This window comes from Myotis brandtii, unplaced genomic scaffold, assembly GCF_000412655.1.
Source record: "Myotis brandtii unplaced genomic scaffold, ASM41265v1 scaffold165, whole genome shotgun sequence".
Lineage (NCBI taxonomy): Eukaryota > Metazoa > Chordata > Mammalia > Chiroptera > Vespertilionidae > Myotis > Myotis brandtii.
The window spans coordinates 10,643,548-10,659,187 of NW_005356042.1; the positions used below are offsets into that span (position 1 = coordinate 10,643,548).

At 37.1% G+C, this 15,640-nt stretch overlaps 1 protein-coding gene across 1 annotated transcript in view; it reads left to right on the plus strand.

Annotated features, from left to right (window-relative positions):
• GCSH (glycine cleavage system protein H (aminomethyl carrier)) overlaps positions 1–14,930 on the plus strand; it is a 24,993-nt gene extending 10,063 nt beyond the window's left edge. Inside the window, exons 5-9 of the mRNA XM_005862702.2 lie at positions 2–32; positions 3,317–3,396; positions 4,618–4,681; positions 12,383–12,514; positions 14,300–14,930. Coding sequence (XP_005862764.1) covers positions 2–32; positions 3,317–3,396; positions 4,618–4,681; positions 12,383–12,514; positions 14,300–14,397 — 405 coding nt within the window. The 3' untranslated portion in view covers positions 14,398–14,930. The remainder of the gene's footprint in view (position 1; positions 33–3,316; positions 3,397–4,617; positions 4,682–12,382; positions 12,515–14,299) is intronic.
• Positions 14,931–15,640: the final 710 nt, after the last annotated feature.

The window sequence follows — 15,640 nt, forward strand, 5'->3', positions numbered from 1 at the left end:
GACGCTGCGCACCGGTCCCAATCTGCTGTTGGGTAAGCATTGAGTGGGCACGTGGGGTAAGCTGGGCTGCCTCGGGTGGGGGTGAACTGGGACGCTTCCCTCCTCGCCTGATCCTTATCTCAAGTCCCGGGTGCCGATCGCCCGGGTCTAGCAAGCCACGCGACTCCCGAGCACACTTGTTTTTTGCTGGTATCTCTAATTGTGCAGCCCCTCCTCCCCTCCCTAAGTGGCGTGGCCGACACCGCAGCCTTTGTCCTGCAGGTTAGGGAGGCGGGAGGGGGGTGGGGAGGGAGCCTGGAGCACGCGTGATCGCAGTGTCCGGGGCAGGAGTCTGCCGCTGGCTCCTGGAAAATCCGGCCAGTGCCCCTAAGCTTCTTGACCTTAGGTTGTCTCTCATTTGTGGGCATCGTGGACCCTAAAAGTGGCGACTAATAATAGGCTTTTAGTTTGCGCCACGGATCATATCAATAACTCTAAAGTAAAATTAAAGCAAGAGCACTAATTGAAGTGAAAGCACTGGATCTAGATTTTTACTAGTTAAAGCGAGCAAAACTTTGAGTCAGTTTCCCTCATCAGGAAAATGGAAATGATAGTCTTACCTCACAGAGTTGTTGGGAGGGTGAAATAATAGTAATGTAACTGTTGTACATAAAGCCTGGCACACAGTAAGTATTTGATAAATGTAATTAAATTTTAGTTCATAGAATCAAATAAACAGCAAAAAGTGGACCGATGTTAATATATTTTATCTGCCTAGTGACTTTGAAAGAAGGGAAATACAAACCTTTCATAGATTACTCAAAACGCCTAATTTTCTGAGGCTCAAAGCTCAGTAAGAAAGTAATTATTTACATAATCTCCTGTCCACTTTTTTCCTGTTGGGCCAAGGGTTAAAGAATTGTACTAATCATTGAACCTAAATAGCCTGGCCTAGAAAAAAGGCTTAAATGGACTTGAAGTCAAGTGGACCTAGGCACATTTAGCTTAGCAATGTTGCTGCCTCTTCCTCTAAATTTTTGCTTGCTCAGTTGCTAAATTGAATGTGAGAGCCATCTTATTCTTAAGATTATCTTTACAATTAGGTAAGATGGTAAGGCCAAAATCAGGACAGTAGGCTCAGAGAAGTCATATTTATAGTTCTCTAGCCTTTTAAAAGGTATGTTAGTTTTAAACAACCTGTTCTAGAGTTGTAAGAGAATGACAGGGAGAATTCAGTGTTGTAGCCAAATAATTATATACTAGATATTTTGCTCAGAATCCCTTTTACTTAAACTTTTAAAAATTACTTCACTCCAACTTTTAAGAGTTTACTATATGCCCAGCATTGTTTAGAAATGGGAGTACAAATAAAGTAAACTCTGCACTTGTTTGCTTTGTACTTATAATCTACCTTCCTGGGGAAAATTGATAAATGGGCTGTATCTGTAGTATGTTAAGTTCTATGAGTGTGTTTGGGGTTATGGTGAGGAGAGTAGTGCAGAGTGCAATGGGAATGTGCTGGATGGGCCCAGGAACCCAATCTTGAAGGGCTAGACTAGGCTTGTGGCAGGAAAGAGCTTCTAAACTGAACTATGAAATAGTCAAGAAAAAGTGAAAAGTGGGACAGTGTTGCAGTCAGGAAGGACATCAAGTATAAACCTTAAACTTTTTTTTTTAAATCCTCACTGGAGGAATGAAGATATTTTTTCCATTGACTTTTACAGAGAGTGAAAGGGATGACGGGAGACAGACACACGTGGATTGGCTGCCTCCCAAACTCAAGCCCCCACTGGGGCTAGGGATTGAACCTGCAACTGAGGTACATGCCCTTAACTGGCAATCGAACCCATGACCCTTCAATCAGTGGGCCAACGCTCTAACCACTTAACAACACCAGCGAACCAAATCTTAAGCTTTTTAATAGAAGGATTAGATAGACTGAAGCATTCAGTTATTTGAAGTGGAACAAAGTAAAGCAAATTCCTTTGTGACAGATTTTGCAACTTTTTCTACTGAAGAATATAAAATTAAGAGCTTTTTAATGCTAAGGGGAAAAGAAAGGAATAAGCTATACTTTATTTACATTCTGTTGCGCATCAGAGCTGTATAATCAAAGCAATTTAATGCTGTTTTAAGTACAACTATCTTTGGGTAAGGGAGAAGAGTGAACCAGTAAGGCTTACTTTAAAATATTGGAATTAATGAACCATTTTCCAGTTCACTTCTGATGCATTATTTTTGGAAAAAATACTTCATTTTGGAAAGTAATATATATATATATATATTTTTTAAATTACTTATTTCTTAAAGCAAGTACTTTTAACATTAAATCCTAAATAATTTTTTTCATATCTTAAATTTTGGTCAGTCTTTCTTCCAGGAATTGTTCAATATTTGTCCATATCTTTTTTTTTTTTAATAAACTTTTTTTATTGATTTCAGAGAGGAAGGGAGAGGGAGAGAGAGATTGAAATAAGAGAGACATTGATTGGCTGCCTTCTGCACCCGCCACAATGGGGATCGAGCCTGCAATCCCAGCATGTGCCCTTGATGAGAATCGAATGCAGGACCCTTCAGTCTGCAGGCCGACACTCTATCCATTGAGCCAAACCGGCTAGGGCGACCATATCTTTGAAGAGAAACTCATAAAGAAAGCCAAGGGCTAACCTTTCCAATGAAAGATCAATAGAACTTGACTTTCCACCTGTTCATGGCTTAGCTCTGAGGTGACTGTTATCTTATAGTTTGCTTCTTTAAATGATGGTAGCCTATTTCTTCCACACAGGCCTGAATTCCATTAAAATGGAATTTTAAGAACTTATTTAAGTTGTAATTTACTAGGTCAATTTCATTCCTATAAGATTCCACTTTGCCTGCAAGCAACCAACTTGCAGGGAAGCTGTCTTAGGTCAACTCTAAAAAGGCAAGTTATTTTTTTAGCTTAAATAATTTATGAGCAGTCTGTGCTCATTCCAAAATTTCATCACTCCAAATCAGACTTTTCTGCAAGACAGACCAGTTAGTAGATAAGCATACATTTGAAATATCCTCAAAGTTTTTGTGTGTGATTTAGACTAAGTAAGGTTAGAGCAGATAATCAAATCTCCAAAAGATACGCAAGGTGTTCACATCAAGCCATCTTTGTCTAAGTGATAGCACTGTTAAGATGTACCATCTAGTCGCGATCATTTTTTCCAGGGCATGTACTATTGAAAGGCAATGTCAATAAGTCAGACCAAATACTGGAAAAGTTTTGCCTTTTGACAGCATTGATATAAAAAATGCATTATAAGAAGTGATGCTACTGCTTTTCTGAAATATTGGTCTTCTATTTTAGTGCGTAAATTCACAGAGAAACATGAATGGATAACAACAGAAAATGGTATTGGAACAGTGGGAATCAGCAATTTTGCACAGGTATTGGATTGTCTCGAAATAGTTAAAATAGTCTGCTCTCACCTAAATTGGGTTGTCTCTGTCTTTTAAAATTTGTTTATTCTGCCCTTAGTATTTAGGGCCCTTTACAGGCCCTTAGAGAAATATCAATCTTAAGTGAAACAAGTGAAAAACATAATTTGGTTAGGGGAGTATGTAGTGTTAGAGATATTGAAAGGTTAACATTTAAAATTGAAGGTAGGAAACAAACCTTATTCAAGAAAGAAATGTGTTCGTTTCATATTGGGGTAGTTAAGGAAAGAAGCAGCAAAAGGGTAGAGTGTTGATAGTGTTTTGTGGATACAGTGATACACACATGACCAGGGGAGATGAAGAGGGAAAAACCTAGATTGGCACAGATTACGCAGACGGAAACCTTTTATTTAGCCTATCTATTTCTCTATTAACTCCCCTGTTCCCATTGATCCCATATTTGAAATATTGTATAAAAGAAAACGTTAAGTCAAATGGCGGCACCAGTTAATAATTTTAAACTAGATCTCTGGGAGGTGAGGCACTATGGGGAAAGGGGATGATAACTGATGGAAATATATAAAATGTTTTATAGAAATGTTGGAATATCAGGTATTGAAAGTCAATGACAACTATATCTTCATTAGTATATCTGTGTACCTACTGAAGCCCAATACAGGGTGCTTGTGAAATATTGTGTAGTGTCCATACCTCTTGGGATTTATCTATGAGTGTAATTACCTACATGGAAAATGACATACAAAACATTACAAGATGGATAACCTGAGTGGTAAATTGGGTGGTAACCTGATGGAGAGATAATTTCTTATTGGAGTCAGGGTCTTCAAGGCGTATAAGGCATGTGACTATGAGTTGAAGAATTAATGGGTAAGATTTAAGCAAATTCTGAGGGAGAAATGGCTGCAGAAATGAAAAAAATGCAAAGTATGATTCTTCTCAGAGGAGATAGTAATCTTTTGGAAGACATACGGTTTGTAACCAGTCACTACGGCTTGTGGGAAGTCCAGCTAGTGGCCTGTTTCCTTGCAGGTCCTGAGCCAAGAATAGTTTTGTGTCTTAAAGGGTTGTAAGAAAAAAACACAAAAAATGTGGCCCATCAAATGTAAAATTTGTACTACTATCTGAAATTACAGGGGATTTGGTGTTTGGCTTGCTCCTATTAAGAGGTTTAATTTTATTTCTTAGAGTTTTTTGTTTGTTTGTTTTTAGGAAGCATTGGGAGATGTTGTTTACTGTAGTCTGCCTGAAATTGGGACAAAACTGAACAAGCAAGGTGAGTATTTTTCTTACCTTGGTTTGTCATCATTCATGCTATGAATTTTCTTTACCTAACCTTTACCTTGAATAATAACTTTTTTTTAATCCTCACCAGAGGATGTTTCCACTGATTTCAGAGAGATAGGAAGGAGGCGGGAGGAGGGTAAGAGGGAGGGAGGGAGGGAGGGAGGAGGAGGAGAGAGAGAGGGAGAGAGAGAGAGAGAGAGAGAGAGAGAAAGAAAGAGAGAGAGAGATATCGGTTGCCTCTCGTACACACCACTGGCCAAGGCTTGAATAACTTTTATGCACCCAGGATCAGTTAGAGTGCTTTTCACTCAAGTAACAAAAAATTTAAAAGAGTGAGGAAGGGAGAGGGAGAGAAATATCAATTGGTTGCTTCCCACACACACCTCCACTGACTGGGGATCAAGCATGCAACGGGACAATGCTCAACCAACAAAGCCACACTGACCAGGGCTAGGGATTTATATCTTATACTAGTACAAATGGTCTGGACATAGGTGAAGAGAGGATTGGTTGAGTGGCTCAGTGAAGGACATGACCTCTTTTAGTACTTTTTCTGCCTCAGTGTGTCACAGTTCACAACATGGCAGCAAAATCTTAGACACTGTCACATTCTCAAATGACAGTGTCCAAAAGCAGGAAGAGATGGACAGGCTTTCATTTTTATTCTCTTACATCTCATTAGCCAGATATGGGTTATATTTGCCACCCCTAGTTTTAAGGATGATGGCAAAGAGAATAATGAGCATTTTAAGACATTATAATGGAAGGTAGGAAGAAGTAGAGGGAAATGGGTGTTAGCCTCTTTGCTCTCCACATATTCATATTGAGGCCTATTAAGTTTAAAAAGTAAAATCTGCTTTTCTTTGAGGTAGTAAAGCATATGAGCTAAAAAGGGTCAGAACCTGGTTTTCAAGCCTGGTCTCACAAAATATTAGCTGTGTGATTTTGAGGAACAAACATAATCTAGGTCTCATCTATAAGTTAGGATAATAATAATAGTATCTACTTCATAGAGTTATAGTATTAAATGAAATTTAGCATAATGTAAGTATCTTTGACAGTATTAGCCATCTCTTTTTCTGCTTAAACTTTCCCCATCGTTTATCTTGTTTGATATTTTTCTGCTTCCTGTCTCTCAACATCCTGGTCAGTCACATCCCTCTTTTTGAAGGGCTTCCTAGAAACCATTTCTGATGTCATAATAAAACCCCCAGTGTGATTAATAATCTTTTTTTCTATACATCAATGCACAGTTCTCATTTTCTCAAGTTATTTTATTTACTGTGTACCCACTCTGCTACTCAAGCAGACCATAAGTTTCAGAACATCTCTTTATAGTAAGTGAGTGTCATGAGCCTTTTTGTGCATTAAAAAATTCTACTAATATAAATATGCTGGTAATATACTTAACTTAAAAATGCCTTTTTAAAACTTTCTACAAAACATATTTTTAAATTGATACATATGAAAATACATAGATCTTAAGTATACAATCCAATGACATACTGCATGAATCTTCCCAATTGTCTGATTTCTTTTATCCAATGTCATGATTTTTGATATGCATTCATGTTGATCAGATTTTTTTTATTGATTTCAGAGAGGAAGGGAGATAGATAGAAACGTCAATGATGAGAGAGAATCATTGATCAGCTGCCTCCTGTGCACCACCCACAAGGGATTAAGCCCTCAACATGGCATGTGCCCTGACCGGGAATTGAACAGTAACCTTCTGGTTCAAAGGCTGACGCTCAACCACTGAGCTACTCCAGCTGGGCAGTAGTAAATTTTTAGTTGCTGAAGAGTGTCCCACTGTATGAATAGACACATTTTTATCCTTTCTCCTGTTGATGGATTTTTGTGTTATTTCTAGTTGGGAGTTATTATGAATAAAGCTACTATAAACTGTTTTGTATAAGCCTCTTTTTGTGAATGTATGTCCTCACTTCTCTTGGGTAAGTACATACAGGAGTAGTATTTCTGACTCATAGAGTAGGTATAAGTTTAACTTAATAAGAAACTGCCAAGCAGTTTTCCGTGTTTGTACCATTTACATTCTCATCAACAATATGAGACTCAGTTTTCCAGAAGCTATAGATCTCATTGTGGTTTAAGCTTGAATTTCCTCAGGAACATTATTGTTGTTTTTTACTAACATCTTTATTTGTGAAGTCTCTAGTCAAGTCTTTTACCAATTTCGTTTTTTTGTGTGTGTTTTTTTACCATTGACTTTTAGGCATTCTTTTTGTTTGTTTATCCTCATAGGAGGATATTTTTCCATTGATTTTAGAGAGAATGGAAGGGATGGTGGGAAGGAGAGAGAGACAGACACAGAAACAGAAACATTGATGTGAGAAAAACATTAATTGATAGCCTACTGCATGTGCCCCAGTTGGGGCCAGGAATCAAACCTGAGACCTTTCTATGCATGGGTCGGCACTCTAACCACTGAGCAACACTGGCCAGAGCTAGGCATTCTTTATATATTCTAGATACAAATTCTTTATCAGATATATATTTTGTAAATATTTTTTCATAGCTTGTGGTTTTACCTTTTCATTTCTTTAAGCTTTTTTTTATGAAAAGCTTTTTAAAAATATATATATTTTTTACTGGTTTTAGACAGGGAGAGAGATAGAAACATCAAGGATGAGAATCACTGATCGGCTGCCTCCTGCATGCCCCTTACTGGGGATCGAGCCTGCAAACCAAGCATGTGCCCTGAATTGAACCGTGACCTCCTGGTTCATAGGTCAACACTCAACCACTGTGCCACGCTGGGAGTTTTCTGATTACTGCTTCTATTTCATCAGGTTGTTATTGGCCTATTCACGTTTTCTGATTCTTCTTGATTTGGTTTTGGAAGACTATTTTTTTAGGAATTTGTCCATGTCATCCACATCATCCAATTTGTTGGCATATAGTTGTTCATAGTATTTTCTTACAATCCTTTGTATTTCTGTGGTGCCAGTTGTTACTTCACTGCTTTCATTTCTGATTTTACTTATTTGGGTCCTTGATGAGCCTGGCTAAAGGTACATCAATCTTGTATATCTTTTCAAAGAACCAGCTCTTGGTTTCATTGATCTTTTGTATTGTTTTTCTATTCTCTATGCTATTTATTTCTGCTCTAATTTTTATTATTTCCTTCCTTCTACTTATTCTGGGCTTTTCTGGTTGTTCTCTTTCTAATTCTTTAAGCTGTAGATAGTTTATTATTAATATTTCTTGTTTTTTGAAGCAGGCCTATAATGCTATGAACTTCCCTCTCAGGACTGCTTTTGCTATGTCCCAGAAATTTTGGGTTGTTGTACGTTCTTTTTCATTTGCTTCCAGGAAGTTTTTAATTTCCTTCTTGATCTCATTGGTATCCCATTCATTGTTTAATAAATGTTATTTAGCCTCCATGTATTTGAATGTTTTTGAGTGTTTTTACTGTAGTTGATTTCTAATTTCATTCCATTATGATCTGAGAAGATGCTTGATATGATTTCAATCTTCTTGAATTTATATAGACTTGTTTTGTGTCCTAACATGTGATCTATCTTTGAGAATGTGCATGACCCATGTGCACTTGAGTAGAATGTATATTCTGCAGCTTTGGGGTGAAATATTCTATAAATGTCAATTAAATCCATCTGATCCAGTGTGTCCTTTAAAGTTACTATTTCCTTGTTAATTTTTTTGTCTGGAAGATCTATCTATCCAGTAGTCAGTGGGATGTGAAAGTCCCCTACTATGACTGTATTGCTGTTGATCTCTCCCTTAAAGTCTTCCAGAAGTTTTTTTATGTATTTAGATGCTCCTTATTGGGTGCATATATGTTTACCAGAGTTATATCCTCTTGTTCAGTGGTTCTCAACCTTCCTAATCCCGCGACCCTTTAATACAGTTCCTCATGTTGTGGTGACCCCCAACCATAAAATTATTTCCGTTGCTACTTCATAACTATAATTTTGCTACTGTTATGAATCGTAATGTAAATATCTGATATGCAGGATGTATTTTCATTGTTACAAATTGAACATAATTAAAGCATAGTGATTAATCACAAAAACAACATGTAATTATATATGTGTTTTCCAATGGTTTTAGGTGACCCCTGTGGAAGGGTTGTTTGACCCCCAAAGGGGTCGTGACCCACAGGTTGAGAACCGCTGCTCTTGTTGGATCGATACCTTTAGTTTTAAGTAGTGACCTTTATAGTTTTGTGTAATGCCCTGCTCGTTTCCATTTGCATGGAAAATTTCCATTCCTTCACTCTCATCCTGAGTCTTTTATTTTGAGGTGGGTCTCTTGTAAACAGCGTATAATTGGGTCATGTTTTCGTATCCATTCAGCAATCCTATGTCTTTTGATTGGAGCATTTAATCCATTTACATTTAAGGTTATTATTGACTAGAGGTCTGGTGCAAAGATTCGTGCACATTGAAAAGAAATTAATTAAAAGGTGGCCGGCGGGGTGGGACTGGGTGAGATGGGCCGGACACACCCTGGGGCCAACCTCCCGCGGTCCCTCCCCGGCTGGCAACACTTGGGGTGGTGCTGGGGCTCGAAGGATGTCTGCAGAGTGAGTGGGGTCCCTCTGGCAAGTGGGGTCCCTTGGCCTGACCTGCAGGGATCAGGCCGAAACCAGCAGTCCAACATCCCCCAAGGGGTCCTGGAGTGCGAGAGGGCACTCTGCAAAGTTGCTGTCACTCAGCAGCTCCTGCATTGAGCATCTGCCCCCTCGTGGTCAGTGCGCGTCATAGCTACCGGTCAGACGTTGCTTCGGCTTTTATATATATAGATAGGTACTTATTTGTTGCCATTTTAATTATTTATGCCTATGTTTCACTGTCTCTTTATTCTTCTCATTATAGCAGTCCCTGTAGCATCTCATGCAGTGCTGGTTTGGTGGTAATAAACGCCTTTTGCCCTTTTTTGTCTGGGAAGCTTTTTATTTCACCATCTTTTTTTTTTTTTAAATATATTTTTATTAATTTCAGAGAGGAAGGAAGAGGGAGGGAGAGATAGAAACATCCACGATGAGAGAATCATGGATCGGCTGCCTCCTGCAAGTCCCCCACTGGGGATCGAGCCCACAACCCGGGCATGTGCCCTTGATCAGAATCGAACCTGGGACCTTTCAGTTCCCAGGCCGACGCTCTATCCACTGAGCCAAACTGGCTAGGGCATCACCATCTGTTTTGAATAATAGCCTTGCTGGATATAACAATCTTGGTTTCAAATCCTTGCTTTTCATTACCTTGAATACTTCATGCCATTCCCTTCTGGCCTGTAGTTTCTGATGAGAAAACATCTGACAGCCTTATGGTTGCTTTTTTCTTGCTGCCTTTCAGATTCTCTCTTTGTCTTTAATTTTTGGCATTTTAATTATGATGTGTCTGGGGATGGGCCTGTTTGGGACTCTCTGTGGCTCCTGAACTTGTATGACTTTTTCCTTCACCAAGTTAGGGAAGTTTTCTACCATTATTTCTTCAAACACATTCTCTAACCCTTGCTCCCTTTCTTCCCCTGCTGGCACATCTATTATGTGAATATTGTTACATATGATGTTGTCCAACAGCTCCCTTAAGCTGTTCTGTTCTTTACTTTTTGGTTCCCTGATTGAGTGATTTTTTTTCTACCCTGTCTTCTAATTTACTGATCCAATCCTCAGCTTCCCCTAATCTACTGTGTGTTCCTTCCATTGTTCTTTATTAGTGCTATGTCATTCTTCATATGTTTTCTCATGCTGTTAAGTATCTTTGTCATCATTATTCTCAACTCTATGTCTGATAAATTTCTTATCTCCATTTAGCTCTTCTTCTGGAGAATTCTCTTGTTCTTTCATTTGGGGTTTTGTTTTGTTTTGTTTTGTCTGCCTATTTTGGCTGCCTGTATGGGTTTGTGACTATGTATTAGGTAGATCTGTTATGCCTCCTCCCAATCTTCAGTGCAGGACAATGTATAATGCTGTTTCTGACTAATTTGATTAGGCAAAGACTCAAAGCCTCCAGAGACCCACCTCTGTCTGCAGACTGATTGTATAGTCAAGATGTTCTTTTTATTTTTTTAATATATTTTATTGATTTTTTACAGAGAGAAAGGGAGAGGGAGAGAGAGTTAGAAACATTGATGAGGGAAACATCAATCAGCTGCCTCCTGCACGCCCCCTACTGGGGATGTGCCCGCAACCAAGGTACATGCCCCTGACCGGAATCGAACCTGGGACCCTTCAGTCTGCAGGCCGACGCTCTATCCACTGAGCCAAACCAGTGGTCGGCTCAAGATGTTCTTTTTAAACAAAAGCTAAAGACATTAATCTCCTTCTAAGTACCATTTTAGCTATCCTATATAATAAAAGGCTAATATGCAAATTGTCCCCTCGGGAGTTTGACCGACCAGAAGTTCGACCGCTCACTATGATGTGCACTGACCTCCAGGGGGCGGTGCAGAAGGAAGGAAGTCTCCAGCCAGCAGCCGGAAGGCCCCGATTGGCCCTGATCACTGGCCAGGCCTAAAGAGCCTACCTGTGCACGAATTTCGTGCACTGGGCCTCTAGGTCCCAAATATTTTGGTATTTTGTATTCTCATCATTCACTTCAGACCACTGGATATTGTCTTATAGGTGACTAAGGCTCTATTAATTTTTCAGCCTTTTTAAAAAATATATATTTTTATTGATTTCAGAGAGGAAGATAGAGGGAGAGAGAGATTGAAACATCAATGATGAGAATCATTGATTGGCTGCCTCTTGCACGCCCCTACTGGAGATCAACCTTGCAACCTGGGCACATGCCCTTCATAGGAATGGATCCTGGGACCCTTCGGTCTGCAGGCCTAACGCTTTATCCACTGAGCCAATCCAGCTAGACCCAGCCTTTTTTTTATTTTTTTTTTTAACAGTTCTTTAGATTGGTTAATTTCAGATTATCATTCTTCATGTTCACTGATCCTTTGTTTTACTATATCCAGTCTGCTTATAATAGCTATTTTAAGGTTCTCTGGTAATTCTATCAGGTGGGTCTGTAGGTCGTTTGGGGATCTTTTTGCTGACTACTTTTTCTCTTTTCCATCCTCCTTTCTTTCTAGGAAATCCTCATTTTCCAGCCACCTTGGCAGCCCCATACTTCATCCTTTGACCCTTCAAAGAAATAAGACTGGTTTTCTACTTGTGTTCTAATTACACTGTGGTCTTTGGATAGCATGGTGTTATCAGTGTATGCATTGTATAAAAGAAGATCTCAGTTTGGGTCCCTTTTTTTTTCTTCCAAATATTAACTCTCCTTTTGGTTATCCTACAGATCCTTCATGTAATTGTTTGTTTTTTGTTTTTTGTTTTGGTGTATCTGTAGAAAGGTTGGTCTGAGGTACTTTACTGCTACTGGAATCTTCTGAATTTTTTTTTTTTTCTGAGCCATAGTAAATTGAAAGAAGATTGAGTTTTAGTGAATTCAAGCACTTCTGGTATTCAGATACATCACCATTTGTTTATTCTGTCTAAATACAGAAATAGGTCTGCTTTATTGAGGATATTGATACCCTTCTCATAGGTGATACAAACATGACAAAATCTATTTTATTTTTAAATAAAGATACTTGGAATTTTATCATGATTGTACTTGAAATGACCAATTTTCTATATTGGCATTTTCAGGTCATTAACTTTTGACATTTAACATTTTCTTTCATTTTCTTAATTTAGATGAGTTTGGTGCTTTGGAAAGTGTGAAAGCTGCTAGTGAACTCTATTCTCCTCTGTCAGGAGAAGTAACTGAAATTAATACAGCGCTTGTAGAAAATCCAGGACTTGTCAACAAATCTTGTTATGAAGATGGTAAGTTGTTAATCTAGAGTGAAAAGCAAGATTTAGCGAATTGTGACTTTATCTCTTTGCACTTTTTGGTACTAAATAGAGATGTTCTGCTTTTAATAAAGAAAGCACAGATTAGCTGAATATCTAAGGTTATGTTTATTAAGATCTTTGTTGATAAAATAAAGCATGGCCTTGTTTTATAGGGTTCTTAGTATTAAACACTTGCAAAGTATTTACTTCTTCAAACATAAAGTGTCTATATTGTGATGTAGGTGATAATAGAATAATACTTATTTCATTAATTTTCAGTTTTCTCACATATTCATCTTTATAGTTACCCAGTGAGGTAGGCTAGTAGCAGTTTTCTCCATTTTGTAGATGAAATGAGGCCCAGAAAGGATTTATCTGTTAAGGTAACACATCCATAAATGGTAAAATTAGGATTAGGTTGTAGTTCTCTGTTGCCTGTCACCAAGCCCTTCTAACTCTCTACTTTCTATGTCCTTCACATCAGTAGTTAACAGTGTTGGTGTTCCTCTTGTTAATGAAAGATATACCTAGTCTTTTGTATACTTGGATCCCTATGTAAAGTTTTCAGTGTCATTTGTTGATGCTTATAACAATCTAACAGTTCTTAATCCATTATAGTGGAATCTATTCTAGTTGTAATCTTTTCGATAATGATATGCAAGGATATTAATTTAATTCTTAGTGTTAAAACTTAAAATTCCTTGAACAAATGAGTCATTGAGGTAAATAATACTACATTAATTTTGAGACACTAAAGAATTTATTTTAAAACAAGTGTTGGTAAGGATGTAGAGAAATGGGAATCCTATTGCAGTGTTTGTGGGAATGCAGATTGGTGCAGCCACCATGGAATACAGTATGGAGGTTCCTCAAAAAATTAAAAATGGAACTACCTAATGAGCCAACAATTGCACTTCTGGGTATATAGCCGAAGAAACCCAAAATATTAATTCAAAAGAATATATGCACCCCTATGTTCATTGTACATTATTTACACAAGTGCCCATCAATAGATGAATGGATAAAAAAAGCTGTGGTACACATATACATTACTCTGCCATAAAAAAGAATGAAATCTTATTATTTGTGACAGCATGGATGGACCTAGAGGATATTATGTTAAGTGAAATAAAGAAACCCAAAGTATTAATTCAAGAGAATATATGCACCCCTATGTTCATTGTACATTATTTACACAAGTGCCCATCAATAGATGAATGGATAAAAAAAGCTGTGGTACACATATACATTACTCTGCCATAAAAAAGAATGAAATCTTATTATTTGTGACAGCATGGATGGACCTAGAGGATATTATGTTAAGTGAAATAAGTCAGGCAAAGAAACACAAATACTATATGATTTTACTTACATGTAGAATCTAACAAATAAAATAAATGAACAAACAAATAGAAACCAACTCACAGATACAGAGAACAGACTGATTAAGAGAGGCATTTGGAGGGTTGGGTGAGAAAGTCAAGAGAATAAGAAGTACTAATTAGTAGTTACAAAATAGTCAACATAGGAAATCAAGTCAATCAATAATATTGTAATAATTGTATATATGTTAGTTGGGTACTCGAAACATCAGGGGGAGATCACTGTATAAAGCATATGATTGTCTAACCACTATGCTGTGCATCTGAAACAAATACAAAATAATACTAAATATAAGCTAATTTAAAATAAAACTATTTTACATTTTTTAATGAATTTGACTTTAACTCTTTAAAAAGGTAATTTGGAATATAAGATACTTTTCTTTGGTTGCAGGTTGGCTGATCAAGATGACACTGAGTAACCCTTCAGAACTAGATGAACTAATGAGTGAAGAAGCATATGAGAAATACATAAAATCTATTGAGGAGTGAAAATGAACCCACCTAAATAAAGTAGTCTAAAACAAATTATCTAGCATAGTTGTCTTAAATTAGTGGTGGATGAAAGATTTAATAATTCCAATGAAAAAAGAAACCACAACAATGCTACTGGATGAAAATACCCCTTAACCATCTAATGACGGCAGATAAATACAATGTGCATCTTTTCCACAACACCCTATGGTTTTTAGGCTAGGCTACAGTTAAAATATTCAGAATTCCTGAAATTATCTATGGTAAAATCTAGTAATAAAAATTACATTTCAAGGATAACATTGTTATCTTAGCCTTATATAATACTGTAACTTGCTTACATCGGTCTCTGGATTTGGGTCACAATACTTAATGATCTTTCCATTGGAAATAACAGGCAGTAGATAAAAGTTTTTGTTGTTACGGTGTCAGATGATGAACAATACTGTCTTAATTTAGCAATTACTGAGTTTGCTGGTGCTATTTTTATACACTGAAGTAGCAGCCTCACAGGAAAATAAGAAAGTTTAATAATAAAACATTCAACTTCATTAATGTTTTTTTATTTTGCTGTTAATATATCATTTAGTGACTATGCTAGTATTTGTGAAGATGTGAATTTTAACTTATTGAAAGTTTTTGCTTGTTTTAAGGTAATTGAAGCCATAACAAGGAAAGGTTCCAAGAAAATGTTTCCTTTTAGTCATTCATAAATGTGATTTTTCTTAAGCAAAAATCTAATTGCCTGATAATATTAAGTACTTTTTGGTCACCTTTAATATCATGAAAAAGAAACCACTGATACTGTTTTTCTGTCATGCTAAGTTAGAAAAGAGGAAAAACAAGGAAAGGTGAAAGTTTGATCAGTAAGGCACATGGATGGCATCCTTAAGAAAGTTAAATCATTCAGGTTTTCACTTACGTAATCGGAATAGAAGTGAAACTTTTTGAGCTCAGACACTGACTTCGATAGTGAATGTTCTTCATAGTTTAAGCATATTTACAATCCCAAATTATATTTTAATTCAGCTAACTGTAATATGTGGATATTTTTGGGATATTATATACACACGTAAATATAAATAGGTGTACCAGTTAATGCGGATTTTTTTCAATAGATGGAGTTACACATGTTGATATATATGCGATTTGATATGTATGCTATTTTGTTGTATTACAACAAGCTTCAAAACTTCATATGTCAAATTTGCTGAAGGTGTTAACATCATAGATATTTTTACGCTTAAAAATGTCGAATTTC